At 38.3% G+C, this 19525-nt stretch overlaps 1 protein-coding gene across 1 annotated transcript in view; it reads right to left on the bottom strand.

The window, feature by feature from the left end:
- PAH (phenylalanine hydroxylase) overlaps positions 1-19525 on the bottom strand; it is a 277534-nt gene that overhangs the window by 108722 nt on the left and 149287 nt on the right. The window contains exon 3 of the mRNA XM_073575163.1: positions 15684-15867. Within this exon, the coding sequence (XP_073431264.1) occupies positions 15684-15867 (184 nt within the window). The remainder of the gene's footprint in view (positions 1-15683; positions 15868-19525) is intronic.

The raw sequence follows: 19525 nt of genomic DNA, 5'->3' as shown, positions 1-19525 counted from the left end.
CCTCTGTAGATGTTACAGTCTTCTGCAACGTGTAAAAAGTTGTCGGGAATTTTTGGGGTGATTCACACAAATAAAATCGCAAATTGTTTGAATTTGCTGGGACCTGCACATTTCACAATGCTTGACACAAATTTGGTTCGTATCAAATCGATTCTATTTAATAGTATATGAGGTTTTTGAATAAGAAGTGATGTTAGGAGGAAATGGTAGCTTGCTGCTAATCTTCAGAAATTATAACTAGGATGTTTTTAAATTACATATTCGTCCCTTCCTTTGTGACACTACCTAAATCTGTATCAATGCACTACAGATACTCATCAGCTGTCAGGTTTTGTGACACTGACAACGTGTCTCTATTTCAACATCAGAATACAGACTGCTACTTACCAATGCACAGGACAAGCAAGTATATTTGCGATTTCAAAAAGCCATTTGCCTCGATTCTTCAAGACTATTGTTTTTCACGCCATTCTTGATGAGGGGGTCAAACGACCCTGATTCATTAATAAGTGCATACCGCCTTATGGAATCCGGTGTGTCATAAAAGTGGAGTGTGCTTTCGTCTATGTCTCGCAACAAGTCTTACTCCATTCAGGGACTGGAGTAAGGTTTGTGGAGCAAGGAATGCTACTACTCGTCATGAATTTGATGATTGCCCCAGCTTTGCTCATTTTGTCAGAGCTGGGCAAAGATAGTGTCAGATTGCCAAAATTCACAAAACTTGACAGCAGCCTCGCGTTGCAGCAAATTTTCAAATCTTTTTATGCTAGATTTCTGACGCAAAAGCTTTGATGAATCGGGGCCATTGTGTTTTATAAGTTCGATTTTTGATTGATATTATACACATAAAAAGGTTTTTCCCTACTAACAATTTATACTCAAATGGGCAAAGGGCAAATTAAGAAAAAAAATGCCTATACTTACCTTCCAGACTGGCCACGCTCCTCCACATTCGCTGCTGCATCCCCTGGCATCAACATCCAGTGTAATGTAACGTGGCTGGAATATTTACATTTTTTCCCAAGCTTTCTTTTGCTGCTTGAATAGAATGTGAACACTGCAGCCAATCAGTAGTAATTTGACATTCCATTCTGGTAAACCTAACGGGGATGCAGTAGCAATTGAGTAGGACCGCCACTGGCCTGGAAGGTCAGTATAGGTTTTTTGTTTTTATTAAGGCCCATTAAGAATAAGTTGCAAAGTAGGGGACAGTATCTTGAATGACTGTATTATACAAGCTATATTTTATTATTCCTATCACCAGATATATGGTGCATGATAATAACAGAAAACTGACAAGCCAGCCTCCAGAACATCCAACACTGATGACACCTTTTATATCACTCACTTGCAATCACATGTTTCTGATGCAGAACAGATGCTGTCGAGGACAAATTGTCGTGAAGCAAAAAAGCAGAGCTGGCACCTGAAATCAAGTACAGGAAGGAGAAAGTACAGAGGCACAGTGCAGCATAGGGAGGAATGAGAAAGGTAAAGCAGACAATTGTGTCGGGTCAATTACTGATACATTATAAAGCATACAATACAAACATACATGCAATGATATCATGTGCAACAGTGTAGCATATGAATATTGTCAAACAGGTATATAACACATACAAGAAAGAATTACAAATACTAACAAATATCAACATTACAAATGTTCCAAATCTATTGATCTGATAATACAAGTCGAAGTGCCAGTTGTATGTATTATTTGCAGTAATCTAGTGGTGCAATTTAATATATTTGCTAAAGTTATCTTTATAGTGTCAAATCTGTTCACAACTTTTAATTTAGGGTTGTTCTATATAGAAATATATATTGTATATGTGTAGAAAACATTTAGCACAGACCTAACTACGTTGTTGCATTTTATTCCATTTCCTTTTGGTACCATTACTATACATAAACTATACATGTCATTTTAAAGCGGTACCACAAGGTGGCGGTATGTGACTGTATATTTACGGGACATACTGGCTGATCGGTGTGAAATACTGTAGTCCGTTTTCTTTTCTGCCATGCTGGACTTGGGGTAAAGTGTTTCATTAGTATGTTTACTAAAATGTGCCAATTTTTTTGTGCATTTACATTTGGTTCATTTTTTTTTAGTCCCTGGAGTATTTTTCAGCAAGATGTTGCAATTTTCAAATAGGTTTTCTAGTATTAAAAAACAAATGAAAAAAAAACACTTCTACAAAAAAAAGGAAGGAAGGAAAAGCTGAAAGAACGTGTGTCAAGCAAGCTTGAATCCGACAGCTTTTTCATTGGCTGTAAATTAAAAATTGTGGCTTTGATTCATCTTTGCTTTTGCGTTTGTTTTTTGTCTTGTTTTTTTGCTTGCACTTAATTCATTATTCTAATGGTGCCTTTTTATAAGTTTATATCTGCACCCCTGTTTTTTTTTTTTTTATTATTTCGCTCTGTTTGTGAAGTTTAGAGATTCTAGATGTTTTTCTACTGAACCATCAAATAAATTATTTTTAAAAAAGTCGCAAAATTTCAAGCAATTTGGCTCAAGCGCATTTTTTTTTACTTTGCGCCACATTAATAAATTGTGGGTTCCATTTTGAAGAATTTGGAGTCAATGGAAACTAACAGCACAAGAAAAAAATGATGGTGACTTAAAAAACTGCAAATGATAAATCGGGGCCCATGTAGACAGTCTTACAATTTTTATTGTTAATCAGCATAACAAGTGATAATCAATTACACATTTTGTCATAAACATACCATTGTTACTACTGGCTAATTATTATTATTGCAATAGAGAAATATCAGCTGTAATGAATCATTGCTAGGATTATTGTCATTAGATTTATTAAACAACCATGTTAATTAAAAAAACAATAGTAGTGAAACACGGGCCAAGGTGACGAGAAGGCACGTGAAAGCATATTGATGTTGGCGCATAACAGAGAGTGCACAAATGAGAGCATGCAAAGAAGATACGTTTTCCAGTTACCGTATGTACATGCAGAAAGTAAATAGAAATTAGTTGAATTTTTATCAATTTATTGAGGCTCTAAGTGTTTTTGGTGCACTAGCACATTCATACAACTCTAGTTACTTACTGGGCTTCACCTGTATGGGTAGAAGTTTCCTGATTACATACATATACTTTTATGTATTATAAATATATCATAAATTATATATTAAAAATCATATGACATATATTATCATATCATATTTAATATATATATTAGATTCAAACAGTCCTTCATTCCACCAACCAAACATATTCAAAAGGGTTGTTCTTCCCACCATTCTAAGAGATCATCTATCTCCAGGATATGTGATAATTCCCCCAGTGATGAGCAAGTTATCGGAAATGCGGGCTTGAATAGAATGGTGGCCACTAGTGATGAGCGAGTATACTCATTACTCGAGATTTCCCGAGCGTGCTCGGGTGGTCTCCAAGTATTTTGACGTGCTCTGAGATTTAGTTTCTGTTGCCGCAGCTGCATGATTTGTGACTACTTGACAGCCTGAGTACATGTGAGGAATGCCTTTTTGTTAGGGAATTTCCACATGTATTCAAGTAATCACACATCGTGCAGCTGCGGCAACAGAAACTAAATCTCCGAACACATCCAAATACTCGGAGATCACCCGAGCAATGAGCATACTCGCTCATCACTATTGGCCACGCGTGTGCTCCACTGCTCCATTCTTTGCTTGCAGAATTGCCCGGAGAAGCAGCTATCTCTAGCTATAGTATTTTAGAATCCCACTCTTGAGCCCCAGTGGCTTAACCTCAACCGACGATATAGTTATCACCCAACTTTGGAATAACCCTTTAGTACACACTAAAACTTGGCTTATACAATGTTTCTCAAAGAGTCCCACAAATGCTTTCATCTGACATGTCTAAAGCTACTTATTCAATTTCTAACCTCTTAGATCTATTCCCATTTGCTTATATATTGTGTGCTCACATAGGCAGGGCTCCAACCCAATGTGTGGTGTAAGTACTGGAGAAAATGTATCACTCCCTGAACACCCGAAGATGCACAAAATTTATTAATAGGTTTATGTTCTTAATAAATTCAGAGCCACTCACTTCATCAGGCTACAAGTCCAAGACTGGTGCCCAAAGCATCTTGATAAGTTCCTACGATTGTTTAATTTTCTTTATACACCATTACAAAAAGGGCCGGGTGAGCCAAGATATAGCTCTGTGCTGTTACTGAGTGTGTCGGACCCCATAAGACTTTCATATCACAGAACCCCAGATAAGATTTTGTGTAGTGGGTAAGACAATATCCCTGAAAAAATCCCTGTGAATTCCAATCCTCCCAAGAATGACATTAATTGGTAGCCCACATTATCTATTTTTCCTTACTATGTAGTTTATCAATATTAAAACGTATCTGCCAGCAAAATCCACATAAGTTTCCAATTCTATTTATGACACTGTTACTCACAGTTAAGACAATGAAGTCTTTCTATTCTGTTTCTAAAAAAAACCTTGACCAGTAGTTCCAGTAAAAAAAATGAGACATCCAGTCTCTGTCATACTCCCTAAATCTAAACTAATTGAATTTCCCAATAAGTGACATTGTCAGAGTCCTTCGAGATATTGGACTGTCTCTAGACAGACTGGATTTCTTCCTGCCCAGTCATAAATCAAGGTCAAGAGCTGGTTTAACACTGACCCCCTGTGAAAACTAAGGACATCTTCTTGTCTTTTGGCCAATAAATATTGATTTGACTTTTTTAGAATAAAGGAGCATTTTCAGAGTTGTGCTGAACACCCAAGTTGTAACCAAGTTAATGTAGGGGTCAAAAATGACATAAATAGCTCTTGATAGGAAATTCTGCATAACCAAACATAAGTCCTTGTCATTAGTCGGGAACTAGAGTAGAGATCACAGATAAGATTTAGCAAAGTGTCTCGTAATTAGTCTCTATCAAGACATTGATAGCCTACAATGTAAAATACTTGGAACCTCTTCATATGTATCAGGTGAATACCTGACATTGATTGATATAGTGGTGGAATCTTAGACCCTCAAATATGACCAGTACACCCATGATGAAGTAGATCTTTGCTCAGTTAGGTCTTGTCTACATAGATGGTAGGATGGTACCATATATCAAGGGTTGATGGTAGGTCAGATACCCCTTTTCTCCTCCAAGTGATGGGTTAAAAGTCAAACCTGCTGTATCATAGGCCAACATTTTAATTTTTGCTACATACTGTACTCACCTTTCATGCATGTTGGAGCTTTTACTTACAAATAAGGCCTTTCTTACAGTATATAAAATGTTTGACACATGTATAATATATTCACCAACAGGGATAAAAACACTTTAAAAATAGGCTATGAGGCTGAAAAGACACTTTTTGCTACTGTGGCTAATGAAAAAGGTTTTAATCAAACGATGCGCATCAGCCCCAAACTGGTGTCTTTTTCATCTGCTTTTTTTTAACTTGAAAATGACTCCAGTTTCATGTTGGATTCCGTTGTTTAATGAAAAAAAAACTGTTTCCTTAGCCACAGCATCAAAAAATGTCTTTTCAGCCTATTTTTAAAGTTTTTTTCATCCCTGTTGGGGAATTTTATCTGTGAGATTTCCTCAATCCACGAGGCAACTGGAATTTTTTTAGGTAGTTACTAGGGATGAGCAGACCCGTGGAAGTTCGGGTTCAACCAAACTTTAGAAATAGAAATCAATAGGGACCCAAACTTTGGAGCTGGAAAACCTCTCTCTCCTTTCTGATCCCCCGAACTGTAAAATGGACTTCCAGAAAAAGTCCATAATTGGAGTTCAGCATCGGACACTAGGTGTCCAGTAATAACCCCAAACTTTACAATTCGGGTTCGCTCATCTCTAGTGGTTCCTCCATAATTTCCTATGTGAGCAATACTATTTTTGCTTTTTTTATTTATTCCTCGAATAGGGTCACACTATTGTGTGCACTTTTTTCCTTACACAGAACCTTCTGATTGCATAATATATTGTCATATCTACATGCAAGCATCTTAGCAAACAAATAAACTGCAAAAAGTCACTGGAAAATGTTACTAAAATGATTTTGGGTGGGATTGGGACTTTTTAATGTTGTGTGGGGGTGATGGCGCTTCAATTTGGGCTAGTGACTATTAACCATTTATTGCCATTGGACGGGATAGTACGTCCAATGGCATTACCTCCACTTTGATGTGTGCTCCGATGGTGAGCCCGCATCAAAGCCAGGACATGTCAGCTGTTTTGAACAGCTTTCATGTGCCCGCAATAGGCGTGGGTGGAATCGCGATCCACTAGCACCTATTAACTAGTTAAATGCCGCTGTCAAACTCTGACAGCAGAATTTAACGAGCACTTCCGACCATCAGGCCGGAAATACGCGCACTACTCACCCCTGTCATGTAATAGGGGGTCATTGGTTCGTTGGCAAAACAACCAGAGGTCTCCTTGAAACCTATATGGTTGTTGATGCCGGATTGATCTGAGCACCACCTTATGGTCAGCGCTCAAAGCAATGCAGAAATTTGGCTACATAAAGGCGATCTGAGCATTGCCTCTAAGTAGCAGAGCCGATCAGGCTATGGCAGCTTCTAGCCTCCAATGGAGACTATTGAAGCATGCCAAAAGTGAAATAAAAATAGTTTTAAAAATATAAAAAAATAAAAAAGTAAAAGTTTAAATCACCCCACTCAAAATAAAACAATAAAAAAAATCACACATACACATATTTGGTATCACCGCATTCAGAATCACCCAATCTATCAATAAAAAAAGGATTAACTCGATCGCTAAACTGCGTAGCGAGAAAACAAATCGAAACTCCAGAATTATGCTATTTTGGCTGCCTCAACATTGCATTAAAATTTCAATGACGGGCGATCAAAAGAACGTATCTGCATAAATGTAGTATTATTACAACGTCAGGTCAGCGCACAAAAGATAAGCCCTCACCCAACCTGAGATCATGAAAAATGGAGACGTTACGGGTCTCGGAATATTGTGCTTTTTTTTTTTTTAAGCAAATTTTTGGATTTTTTTCACCACTTAAAAAAGAACCTAGACAAGTTTGGTGTCTATGAACTCATAATGACCTGGAAAATCATAACAGCAGGTCAGTTTTAGCATTTAGTGAACCTAGCAAAAAAGCCAAACAATAAACAAGTGTGGGATTGCACTTTTTTTTGCAATTTCACCGCACTTGAAATTTTTGTCCCATTTTTGAGTACACGACATGCTAAACCAATGATGTAGTTCAAAAGTAAAACTCGTCCACCAAAAAATCAGCCCTCACATGGCCATATTGATGGAAAAATAAAAAAGTTATGGCTCTGGAAAGAAGGGGAGCGAAAATGAAAACTCAAAACCGAAAAAAGCTCCGGTCATGAACGGGTTAAGGTGTAGCACACTTGAGCTTCACCTTTTAATGGAATCCATTTTTCCGTGATGAATAACCAAGCATTTCGTTATTTAGAGATTCTCCGTCCTTCACTAGTTTGTCCTATTGGAAAACGTATTTGCCGAGTCATCATGAATTGCAGAACAGCCTGTCATTGGGGAGACTTCTGCGTGTTAGTAATCGGCCATACTGATAACTTGCTGGCGGTAAACATATAAAGCTTTCTGCTTGGGTAGTAATAATCTAAAGCAAAAAGACTACTGAAAAATAACAGAATTACATTCTAAATTTTATGGACAAGAATGGTAAACAGGTGGATATCATTCCAAATGTGGAGAAATAGGAGAGCAGCCTTAGGGAAACTAGGTTCTTAAAGTATTAGGCCACGTTCACACGGTCAGTAATTGGTGAGTTTTTACCTCAGTATGTGTAAGCCAAAACCAGCAGAGGAACGATCAGAGGAAAAGTATAAGGCCAGGATCACACATGCAAGAAACGCGGATGAGTCTCGCATCTTTATAGAAATACATGTAGCCGCACGCTCCGCTCCTGAGTGCCAGCGGCAGTGCCGGGTATTGATATGCGAGACTCGTCAGAGTTTCTCGCATGTGTGATCCCGGCCTAATAGAAACACGTCACCACTTCTGGATTTATCACCCACTCCTGGTTTTGGCTTACACATACTGAGGTAAAAAATGACAAAATACTGAGGAAAAATGCTGACCAAATACTGAGGTAAAATACTGAACAAATACTGAGGTAAAATACTGTCCAAATACTGAGGTAAAATACTGACCAAATACTGAGGTAAAATACTGACCAAATACTGAGGTAAAATACTGAACAAATACTGAGGTAAAATACTGACCAAATACTGAGGTAAAATACTGACCAAATACTGAGGTAAAATACTGACCAAATACTGAGGTAAAATACTGACCAAATACTGAGGTAAAATACTGAACAAATACTGAGGTAAAATACTGAACAAATACATGTGTAAACGTGTCAGGGGATTTGTGCTGCATAAATCAGAAATAGGATCGATCTATCTTTACAAATGTCTCTTTACTCTAAAAAGATGCGGCATTTCAGAGACAGAATACTTTGAAAAGGGAGAGGGAACAAAGTGACTGCAGTAAATGGGCCAGAATCTGCTCACCGGTCTGATGTCACTGCTTCCCTCTCCTTCCGTCCCGTTCCGCGGATTTGCAAAAGGAGGAGGAGAAAGCATTTGATCACAGTGAGGAGCCATTGTTCCTTGGTTACTGCACTGTGATAATGAGATATAGATATGAGGCTCAGTGGACTATATTACACATGATGGGATTAGATACACGGCTCAGCAGACTGTATCACACAGGATGGGATTAGATACATGGCTCAGCAGTCAGTATCACACAGGATAGGATTAGGTACACGGCTCAGCAGACTATCACACAGGATGGGATTAGATACACGGCTCAGCAGACTGTATCACAGAGGATGGGATTAGATACACGGCTCAGCAGACTGTATCACACAGGATGGGATTAGATACACGGCTCAGCAGTCAGTATCACACAGGATAGGATTAGATACACGGCTCAGCAGATTGTATCACACAGGATGGGATTAGATACATGGCTCAGCAGACTATCACACAGGATGGGATTAGATACACGGCTCAGCAGACTGTATCACACAGGATGGGATTAGATACACTGCTCAGCAGACTGTATCACACATGATGGAATTAGATACACAGCAGTCAGTATCACACAGGATGGGATTAGATACACGGCTCAGCAGACTGTATCACACAGGATGGGATTAGATACACGGCTCAGCAGACTTTATCACACAGGATGGGATTAGATACATGGCTCAGCAGACTGTATCACACAGGATGGGATTAGATACATGGCTCAGCAGACTGTATCACACATGATGGAATTAGATACACAGCACAATAGTCAGTATCACATAGGATTAGATACACGGCTCAGCAGACTGTATTACACAGGATGGGATTAGATATACGGCTCAGCAGACTGTATTCTGTACACTGCATCTCTATATAAAATCAAGTTAAAGTGAAACACAAGGTAATTTGAAATGAATGGAATATGTGTTCTTGTTCCTGAATGACAATATTGTCTGCCATTTTTATTGTCTCTATGCTGGCCAGAATGTCTTGGAAAAATATTTAATGTCAAGCAGGAGACAAATGATCTTCTACAAATCTTACTCTTTGTGGGTCAATGCAAGAGAAATATTTTGGTACCTTTTAAATATCTTAATTATTTTTATGGGGAAAGAAAAAGATTTTACTATTTTCAGCATTGTTCATAGTAAAAGACAGTCTAAAGATGCACCAAATTAAGAAAAGGCATAAACCATTATGATAAATCTTGTGCACTTTAAGACTGTTTAAAGGAATCTGTCAGCAGGTTTTGCTATGTAATCTAAGAGCAGCATGAAGTAGAGGCTGAGACCCAGATGTGTCACTTATTAGTCTGTGTGCTGTGTTTTCATTGCAATTAATGTTTTATCAGCAGGAAATTATCACTTCCAGGACTGGTGCCCACGTGCATCCTGGTCCAACTCCACCCCCAGCACCAATCAGCAAATTACTGTCAATATACAGTATACACAGAAAGCTGCAAATCAGGGGTATGGGCTGCTTTAACCTTCTGAGCTCTGCTACATGCGACATCTAAAAGCTATGATTGTGTCACAACTGCTGCACCCAGTAAACTAAGAAACACACGACTGGAATCGGGGTCTCTGCCCCTATATTACACTGCTCTCGGATGAGGTAGCAAAAACCTGCTGACAGATTCCCTTTAATCTAAATTTGTTCTGTTTGAAAGCTAGAGAGGACTAAAAAATATGCCCAGAACATTTTAGATGTCCGATAATGAGCCAGGTTTATATGACAGATGCACATGCGCGCTCTCTCCAGGAATATTTACTGATGTAAAGAAAGCATTTAGTGACTTTTATCATCACACAGCAAGAAATCTGTTATATATGGGAAAGATATACTTTATTAAAAGAATTAGAACTTTGTATTCCAAAAGCAAATAACTCTTATTTATTATGAATGTTACCAATGTTAATTGTTTTCAAAGACAAGACATGCTTCATAAAGCCAGAAATTCTGGCTACAGATTATTTGGTTAGGTGGAGCAAAACTAATATGACCAAGACATTAGAGAAAATGGCAGTAAAGCTATGTATATAGGCTAAGATTGAAGGCACCTTCCATGAAGCAGCTGTGTTCTTAGATCACCATGTGCAATATATATTGGACTTATCTGCTCATAGGAACCTGAACTTACCTTAACTGTTCTTAAAGGGATTTCCTTCTAATAATATGATTATTCCATGGACAGAACATGTAAAAATAAGTCTTATTACAATATACATGTATTAAAAACTATGTACAGTGATAGAACCACCTACGTGATCGTCCACATCTGTCGACCTACAAACAAGCATAAGATGCGATGCTAGGTAAGAGTAATCGTCTAATACAATACACAAAGTGTATGTATATGCAAATCACAGCAAAGAAATGATAACAAAAATTAGGGAAAAGAGGCGTCAACACCAAAGAAAAAAAAAATAAACCTAAAAAGGTGCTCGGCACTCCAATGGAAAGAAAGTGGCCAACTTTATTGTAACATAATACAAATGATATAATTGACTTTTTAGTCCTGTAAGTTGGTCCTTTATCAGACGCTATGTAATGCAGTGAAAAAGGAGAAAACGTTTTTAGTTTTATTTATACAGAGTGGAACCCTTCTCGACACGAGCACCCATTCTGCACTAGGAGTGTGGTATCTCCACATTATTCTACCACTAGAGGGAAAATTCAACACTATATAATCATGATTAAGCTAGATAGATGATATTACCTGGGTATATGTGTGGCAGAGTATAAAATATGTAATCACATAGTAGAGATGGTAATTAATGGATCTTATTTAAATAAAAAATATATACAAAGTTAAGCGTGCTAACATAACCTATTATACATCACAGGTAACATTACAATTTACATTATTATAATATGGACCACGTTATATATACAGTTAAAGTAGTAAAAACAAAAGAAAGAAATGGCCAGAAAAATATATGTACGGCCAAGATCGCAATATTTATAAGTAGACACAAGAGGGCAGCAAACCCACAAGGAAACGCAAAGTGCTATAGCAGCAAAGGAAAGAAGTAATCCAAGAGGAGAAAAGCTTTTGCACTTGGGTATTCATGATCAGCCATTATTATTATTATTATTATTATTATTGTTGCGCCATTTATTCCATGGCGCTTTACATGTGAGGAGGGGTATACATAATACATACAAATTATATGGTGCTTTCTACTTTGTGGTGCCTTTATGGCAGTTGTTTATTCATGTAGCATGTTTGGTTTGGGCTACTTTCAGTATATATTATTTAGGCCGGGGTCACACTACCGTGTGTGATGCGAGAAACTCGCACTAGTCTCTCGCATCAAAAGCGGGCGCTACCACCGGCAATCAGGACTGGAGCTGCAGCTGCATAGAAATACATGCTGAATGATCGCAGCAAAGAGCAAACAGATGAACGGCATACTAGGGCACACAAATCACCACATTAACAGACGGAGCTATTTATCTGAAGTATTGCGGTATATATTTCAGTCAAAAAACGAAGGTGCTTGCATGAAAAAACATGAATATTTCAATGTGAAGCGAATAAAGGAGAAATATGCAGCACTCACCGATGTAGCTGAAAAACTGTGCGTCTTTATTTCACATAAATTCCATCAATAGAAATGTGGACATGCAGGACGTTAGAGGAATGCTAGGGAGGGACAACGGCCGTTTCGCGATTACTCACTTCTACGGGTCCATATATTGATGGAATTTATGTGAAATAAAGATGCACAGTTTTTCAACTATATCGGTGAGTGCTGCATATTTCTCCGTTTTTCGCTTCACATAGAAATACATGCAACCGCAGCTCCGGTCCTGAGTGCCGGCGGCAGTGCCAGGTGTCGATGCGAGAGACTCGTGCGAGTTTCACGCATCACAGACGGTAGTGTGGTCCTGGCCTTATGTACATTATTTATATTCTGCCATACATATAACCAGGCAATATCATATATCCACCTTAATCATGATTATAAAGTATTGAATCTTCCCTCTGGTGATGACGTCTTATTTTTCCTATCATGAGTTCCCATTTTAATTTATATTAACCCTTTCATTACCTTTGACGTACATGTACATCAAACGTAGTGCCCCCTGCCACATCTTTCCTCGCCCTTGATGGCTCATTTAATCAGCCATAAGCCGCATGTAGATCAAAGCTACACCCGAGGCTATTAAACAGCTAAATCCCACTGTCAATCACTAACAGCGGGATTTAACAAGCTTCAGACGTAAGTGCGTCATTAATCCCACCCATCCGTGACCCTGTCACATGATTGTGGAGCACCAATTGGTTGCTATGATAGCCGGGGTTCTACAGAAGATCCCCATGCCTGTCATTACGATCCTCCTGTGAATGCTGTCCTGTGGCCAGCGTTCATAGGAGATTGTGATTTCTCCTCTAGACAGCATATGTATAGCACAGGAGATCAGACAATCTCAGCTTCAAGGCTCCTAAGGGAACTATTGAAGACAGTAAAAAGTTAAGAGAAAAAAAGCAAAAAAAAGCAATTCACCTCCCATTTTACCCCATCAAAAATAAAACAATTAAAAAAATTCACATATTTGGTATCGCGCATTCAGAAATGTCTTATCTATCAACATTTAAATTAAATTATTCAGTTTGGTAGATGGTGTAATGAGAAAATTAGGAACACCAGAATTATGTTTTCTTGGTTGCCACAACATTACAATAAAATGCAATAAGAGGCGATCAAAACATTGCAACTACCCCAAAAATGGTGTAAATAAAAATATCAGCTCGAGGCGCAAAAAATCAGTTATCACACAGCCCCAGATCATGACAAGCAGAAACACTACGGGTTTTGAAAAATGGTGGCAAGAAGCCAAGAAGCAACATTTTTTTTTTTTTTTTACAAATTTCTGAATTTTTTCACCACCTAAATAAAAAATAACTATACACCTTTGGTATCTGCGGAATCATATTGATAGGTCAAAATTACCATATAGTGAATATGGTAAATAAAAAAAACAAACACAATTGTGGAATTGTACTATTTTTTGCAACTTTAACACACTTGGAATTTTTTTCCTGTTTTACAGTGCACTATATGGTAAAATGAATGGTGTAATTGAAAAGTACAACTCGTCCCGCAAACAACAAGCCCTCATATGGCAAGAAAAATTTTAAAAAAATGATGGCTCTTGGATTAATGGGAGGAAAAAATGAAAATGAAAAAATCAGGAAATTGTCGGATAGTAAAGGGGTTAATCATGTTGTGATTTTCAAATAACTAACAAAGATTTTCTATACTGTATTTGACTCTTAGGCCGGGGTCACACTGGCGAGGAATATGGCCGAGTGAGAGGCGCTAAAAGCACGCATGAGACACGGACCAATGATTCTCTATGGGGTCCCTCGCACCAGCCGTATATTTCTCATCCGTATTCTGTGCTACGGCCGTAATACGCCAATGCAAGTCTATGGGTGCGCAGAAAATATGGATTACACACGGACCACACATGTGACTTGCGAGAAATACGCACCAGGTGTCTTTTAGCAAAGCCGGCAATTCAGTAAACTCACACTGATAGGTTTAATAAAGAAACGAAAGAATAGATATATACACATAGAATACATATATATATATATATATATATATATATATACATTCTATGTATCTATATCTATTCTTTGGTTTCTGTTATAAACCCTGTCATAGGGCTCCATTATATGTCCATTTTGCAAGCCTGTGAGAAAATCTCGCCATACGGATTGCATACGGATGCTGACATGCGCAAAATACGCGACCACACCTTGATTACGGATGACATACGGAGCACTATTTAGGGGTCTGTCATCCGTATTACGCATGTAAAATACTGACCGTATTTTGCGCTGGTTAGTGTGACTCCAGCCTTATTCTTGCCTAGTGTCGTACCTTATGTTGGTTTGGAGTTAATTCTTTGACGCATTATTAGACTCCATGTGCCTTTTAAAGGTCCAACTACATTTTATTTGGTTAATACATATGCCTCATAATTTAGCCATTTCTTGTGTGCTGCATCAAGCAGTTGTGAAGAAGCATGCATCATTCATATATCATTCATTGCCACCAATGTTGGGTGCAGTAGGTGACCATAGATAATACCCAAGAAAAAACAAAATGAGCATATACCCTGTAGTAAGTAAATAAGTAAATAGTAATAGTACATGTAAACAACATAGCGTACTTAGCATTAATTTTTATCAAAAAAGTGTAAAAGCCACCCCATCACAACAAGGTGTTCCCAATTGGGAGGGTCCTATCCTGTTTCTAGTGTTAAAACCTTACCTTGAGTCAGCCAACTTCAATGTAGACAAAGGCAGAGCAGGACAGGGGCCTGACCGCTCAGACATATGGCCAGATATAGATGAAATGCCTAGATCAAAAAGGGCGGCAACACCCCTGTGTTTGTCCAAAGTACAAGAAACTACAGCAAAAACAGTGTGAACCTGGTCTTACACATTGCACGTATACCAATTTACACTCCGGCTCATTTGTTTGTTTTTGCTGTAGTTTCTTGCACTTTTTACAAACTGGAGGAATACACCTTGCCTCGGTGGGATCGCTTTTATACTTTTTGATTAATATAAAGTAACTAAGTACCCTATGTTACTTACATGTGCTATTACCATTTATTTACTACAGGATATATGATCATGGTATTTTTTCTTGGGTTTTGTCTATGTAATGGTCACAGTGTCAACGTGCTCCTACACATTGCACCATACCACCTTATGATCTGGCTCATCACTTTGGTTTTGCTGTTTTATTAGGTGATCATAAATATCAGCAGTCAGGGAAAAATTAGAGGTGATATTTTTAATACATTTAAATTGCAAAATGAATTATTTTTACATGTTCAGTTCTTTAAGTAGTTTTCATGGGATAAATATGTTAAATGCTTGTTTGACTTTAAACCAATAAATATAAGCCCTTATCCCAGTGCTTTGTCCTAGTAAACAGAATCCTATCATTTAGAGCTGCTATTAATAAGGTGGAGTTTACACATTGTGATTTTGTCACTTGTACAGATAATCACTAGTAAATCGTCAAAACTATGACCTCTATTGAGGTTCAATAAATAGCACTTATAAGAGAAGAAGAACTAAGCCCTTACCAGAATCCTTTTTCTTGTCTCGGGACAATTCATGCACAGTAGCCCCGATGTCTTGTCTCAGACTTCTCACAATCTCATCCAGAGCTGGGGTACTCTTGTTGTCCAAATTTATGAAGAACTGGTATTCATCTTTGTTGAGCCGAGAGGGTCTGGACTCTATATGGGTCAGACTAACACCTCTCTCCTAGAGAATCAAACACTGAATTCAGTTAATAGAATTGGGACACAAAATGCAGTGAAAGGCTTTTTTTGTAATCAGTATTAGAAAAAGTTATGTAAGTGCATGTCTTGGCCGTGGCATTCACCCATAGCTTAGCTTCAATCGATCGCAGCTTCAAGTCTCCTAAGGGGACTAATAAATACAGTAAGAAAGGAGCAAAAAAAAAAAAAGTTTCTAGACATACAAAAAAATAATAAATGCAAAAAAGTCCAAATCACCCCCTTTTTCCCTATTAAAAATAAATTGTAGCTACTCCAAAATGGTATCAGTAAAAATGTCAGATCAGGGCACAAAAAAAAAAAAACTCTCACACACATAGCCCCAGATCCAGAAAAATGGAACCTCTACGGGTCTTGGAAAATGTTGACACAAGCAAAAAATATTTTTTTACAAACTTCTAAGAAAACTTTACCACTTAAATAAAAAAAAACTATACATGTTTGGTATCTATGTACTCATACTGATCTGGAGACTCATACTGTCAGGTGGGTTTTACCATATGGTGAACATGGCAAATCGAAAACCCAACAAACAATTGTGGAATTGCACTTTTTTTGCAAGTTCAACGCACTTGGAATTTTTTTCTTGCGTTTTGGTGCATTACATGATAAAAAGAAACTCGTGCGGCAAACAACATGCCCTCATACGGCTATGTGGACAGAAAAATAGAAAAAAATTTATGGCTCTTGGAAGAAGGGGAAGAAAAAATGGAAAATCGCAAGGTCGTGAAGGGGTTAATATTATTTTGCACTTTATTCTCCATTATGTTAGTATTTCAGAAAAGTTTCATCATGCTATATTGAAACCGGAACTGTAATTCATATTTACCGTACCTCAAATGCCCCAAAACAAGTTTATTTAGTGAAATAATGCTTTCTGCAAACAACAAGCGCTGATCATAATGTTGGGAAATGCTGAGCAAGGTAAGAGGGTGGAGAGAGTATCTATGCTACAGCTAAGTGAATGGGGGTGGATGGCTATTCCGATCACATATTGGCTGGTGAGAAGCCTTGTGCTACGCCAACAGCCTCCGAACTAGCATATTTGATAAACCTAGAAACCTCCCATAATAAATGACTTAGGCCATGGACAGTGTCCAAGAGCATCTGTAGAATATTAGCTAAACACACAGTATTTTATCGTTATTTATTTAGCCCGACATCTGGGAAACGTTTACTTCAGTGTTGCAATTCCCATGAAAAATCCTAATTGTTACCAACAAACATAAAGTCTTATATGGTTTCATTGACAAGGGCATTATCTAGTGAAATTATAACTTAAAGGGGTTGTCCACTACTTGAAAACCCCTTATTAACCCCTTCACCCCCAAGGGTGGTTTGCACGTTCATGACCGGGCCAATTTTTACAATTCTGACCACTGTCCCTTTATGAGGTCATAACTCTGGAACGCTTCTATGGATCCCGGTGATTCTGACATTGTTTTCTCATGACATATTGTACTTCATGATAGTGGTAAAATTTCATTCAAATAACTTGCGTTTATTTGTGAAAAAAATGGAAATTTGGCGAAAAATTTGAAAATTTCGCAATTTTCCAACTTTGAATTTTTATGCCCTTAAATCACAGAGATATGGCACACAAAAAACTTGATAAGTAACATTTCCCACATGTTTACTTTACATCAGCACAATTTTGGAACCAAAATTTTTTTGTTAGGAAGTGATAAGGGTTAAAAATTGACCAGCGATTTCTCATTTTTGCAACACAACACCATTTTATTTTTACGGACCACATCACATTTGAAGCCACTTTGAGGGGTCTATATGATAGAAAATACCCAAAAGTGACACCATTCTAAAAACTGCACCCCTTAAGGTGCTCAAAACCACATTCAAGAAGTTTATTAACCCTTTAGGTGCGTCACAGGAATTTTTTGAATATTTAAAAAAAAAATGAATATCTAACTTTTTTTCACAAAAAAAATACTTCAGGTTCAATTTCTTTTATTTTACCAAGGGTAACAGGACAAATTGGACTGCAAAATTTATTGTGCAATTTGTCCTGAGTACGCTGATACCTGATATCTTGGGGGGGACCACTGTTTCGGCGCATGGCAGAGCTCAGAAGGGAAGGAGCGCCGTTTGACTTTTTCAATGCAAAATTGGCTGGAATTCAGATCGGACGCCATGTCACGTTTGGAGAGCCCCTGATGTACCTAAACAGTGGAAACCCCCCACAAGTGACCCCATTTTGGAAACTAGACCCCCCAAGGAACTTATCTAGATATGTGGTGAGAACTTGGAACCCACAAGGGCTTCACAGAAGTTTATAACGTACAGCGGTACAATTAAAAAATCATATTTTTTCCACAAAAGTGATCTTTTCACCCCCAATTTTTATTTTCCCAAGGGTAACATGACCCTAAAAGTTATTGTGCCATTTGTCCTGAGTACGCTGATACCCCACATGTGGGGGTAAACCACTATTTGGGCGCATGGCAGAGCTCGGAAGGGAAGCAGCGCCATTTGACGTTTTTGGCTGGAATTGAGATCAGACACCATGTCGCGCTTGGAAAGCCCCTGATGTACCAAAACAGTGGAAACCCCCACAAATGACACCATTTTGGAAACTAGACCCCCCAAGGAACTTATCTAGATGTGTGGTGAGAACTTTGAACCCCCAAGGGCTTCATAGAAGTTTATAACATACAGCCGTACAATTAAAATATATTTTTTCCACAAAAATGATCTTTTCACCCTCAATTCTTATTTTTCCAAGGGTAACAGGACCCTAAAAGTTATTGTGCAATTTGTCCTGAGTACGCTGATACCCCACATGTGGGGTAAACCACTATTTGGGTGCATGGCAGAGCTTGGAAGGGAAGCAGCACCATTTGACGTTTTTGGCTGGAATTGAGATCTGACACCATGTTGCGCTTGGAAAGCCCCTGATGTACCAAAACAGTGGAAACCTCCCACAAATGACACCATTTTGGAAACTAGAACCCCCCCAAGGAACTTATCTAGATGTGTGGTGAGAACTTTGAACCCCCAAGGGCTTCATAGAAGTTTATAACATACAGCCGTACAATTAAAAAATCATATTTTTTCAAAAAAAATGATCTTTTCACCCTAAAATCTTATTTTTCCAAGGGTAACAGGGCCCTAAAAGGTATTGTGCAATTTGTCCTGAGTACGCTGATACCCCACATGTGGGGGTAAACCACTATTTGGGTGCATGGCAGAGCTCGGAAGGGAAGCAGCGCCATTTGACGTTTTTGGCTGGAATTGAGATCTGACACCATGTCGCGTTTGGAAAGCCCCTGATGTACCAAAACAGTGGAAACCCCCCACAAATGACACAATTTTGGAAACTAGACCCCCAAGGAACTTATCTAGATGTGTGGTGAGCACTTTGACCCCTCCAGTGCTTCACAGAAGTTTATAATGCCCGGGTGTGAAAATAAAAAATTTGTATTTTTTCCACAAACATGATCTTTTACTCACCAATTTTTTTATTTTCCCAAGGGTACCAGGAGAAATTGGACCCCAAAGGTTGTTGTCCAATTTGTCATGAGTACACTGACACCCCATTTGTGGGAGAAAACTACTGTATGGGCACACGTCAGGGTCAGAAGGGAAGTAGTGACGTTTTGGAATGC

This window comes from Dendrobates tinctorius, unplaced genomic scaffold (assembly GCF_039654945.1).
Source record: "Dendrobates tinctorius isolate UK_male_01 unplaced genomic scaffold, ASM3965494v1 ptg000043l, whole genome shotgun sequence".
NCBI classification, from domain to species: Eukaryota; Metazoa; Chordata; class Amphibia; order Anura; family Dendrobatidae; genus Dendrobates; species Dendrobates tinctorius.
This window is presented reverse-complemented; position numbering and strand designations above follow the sequence as displayed.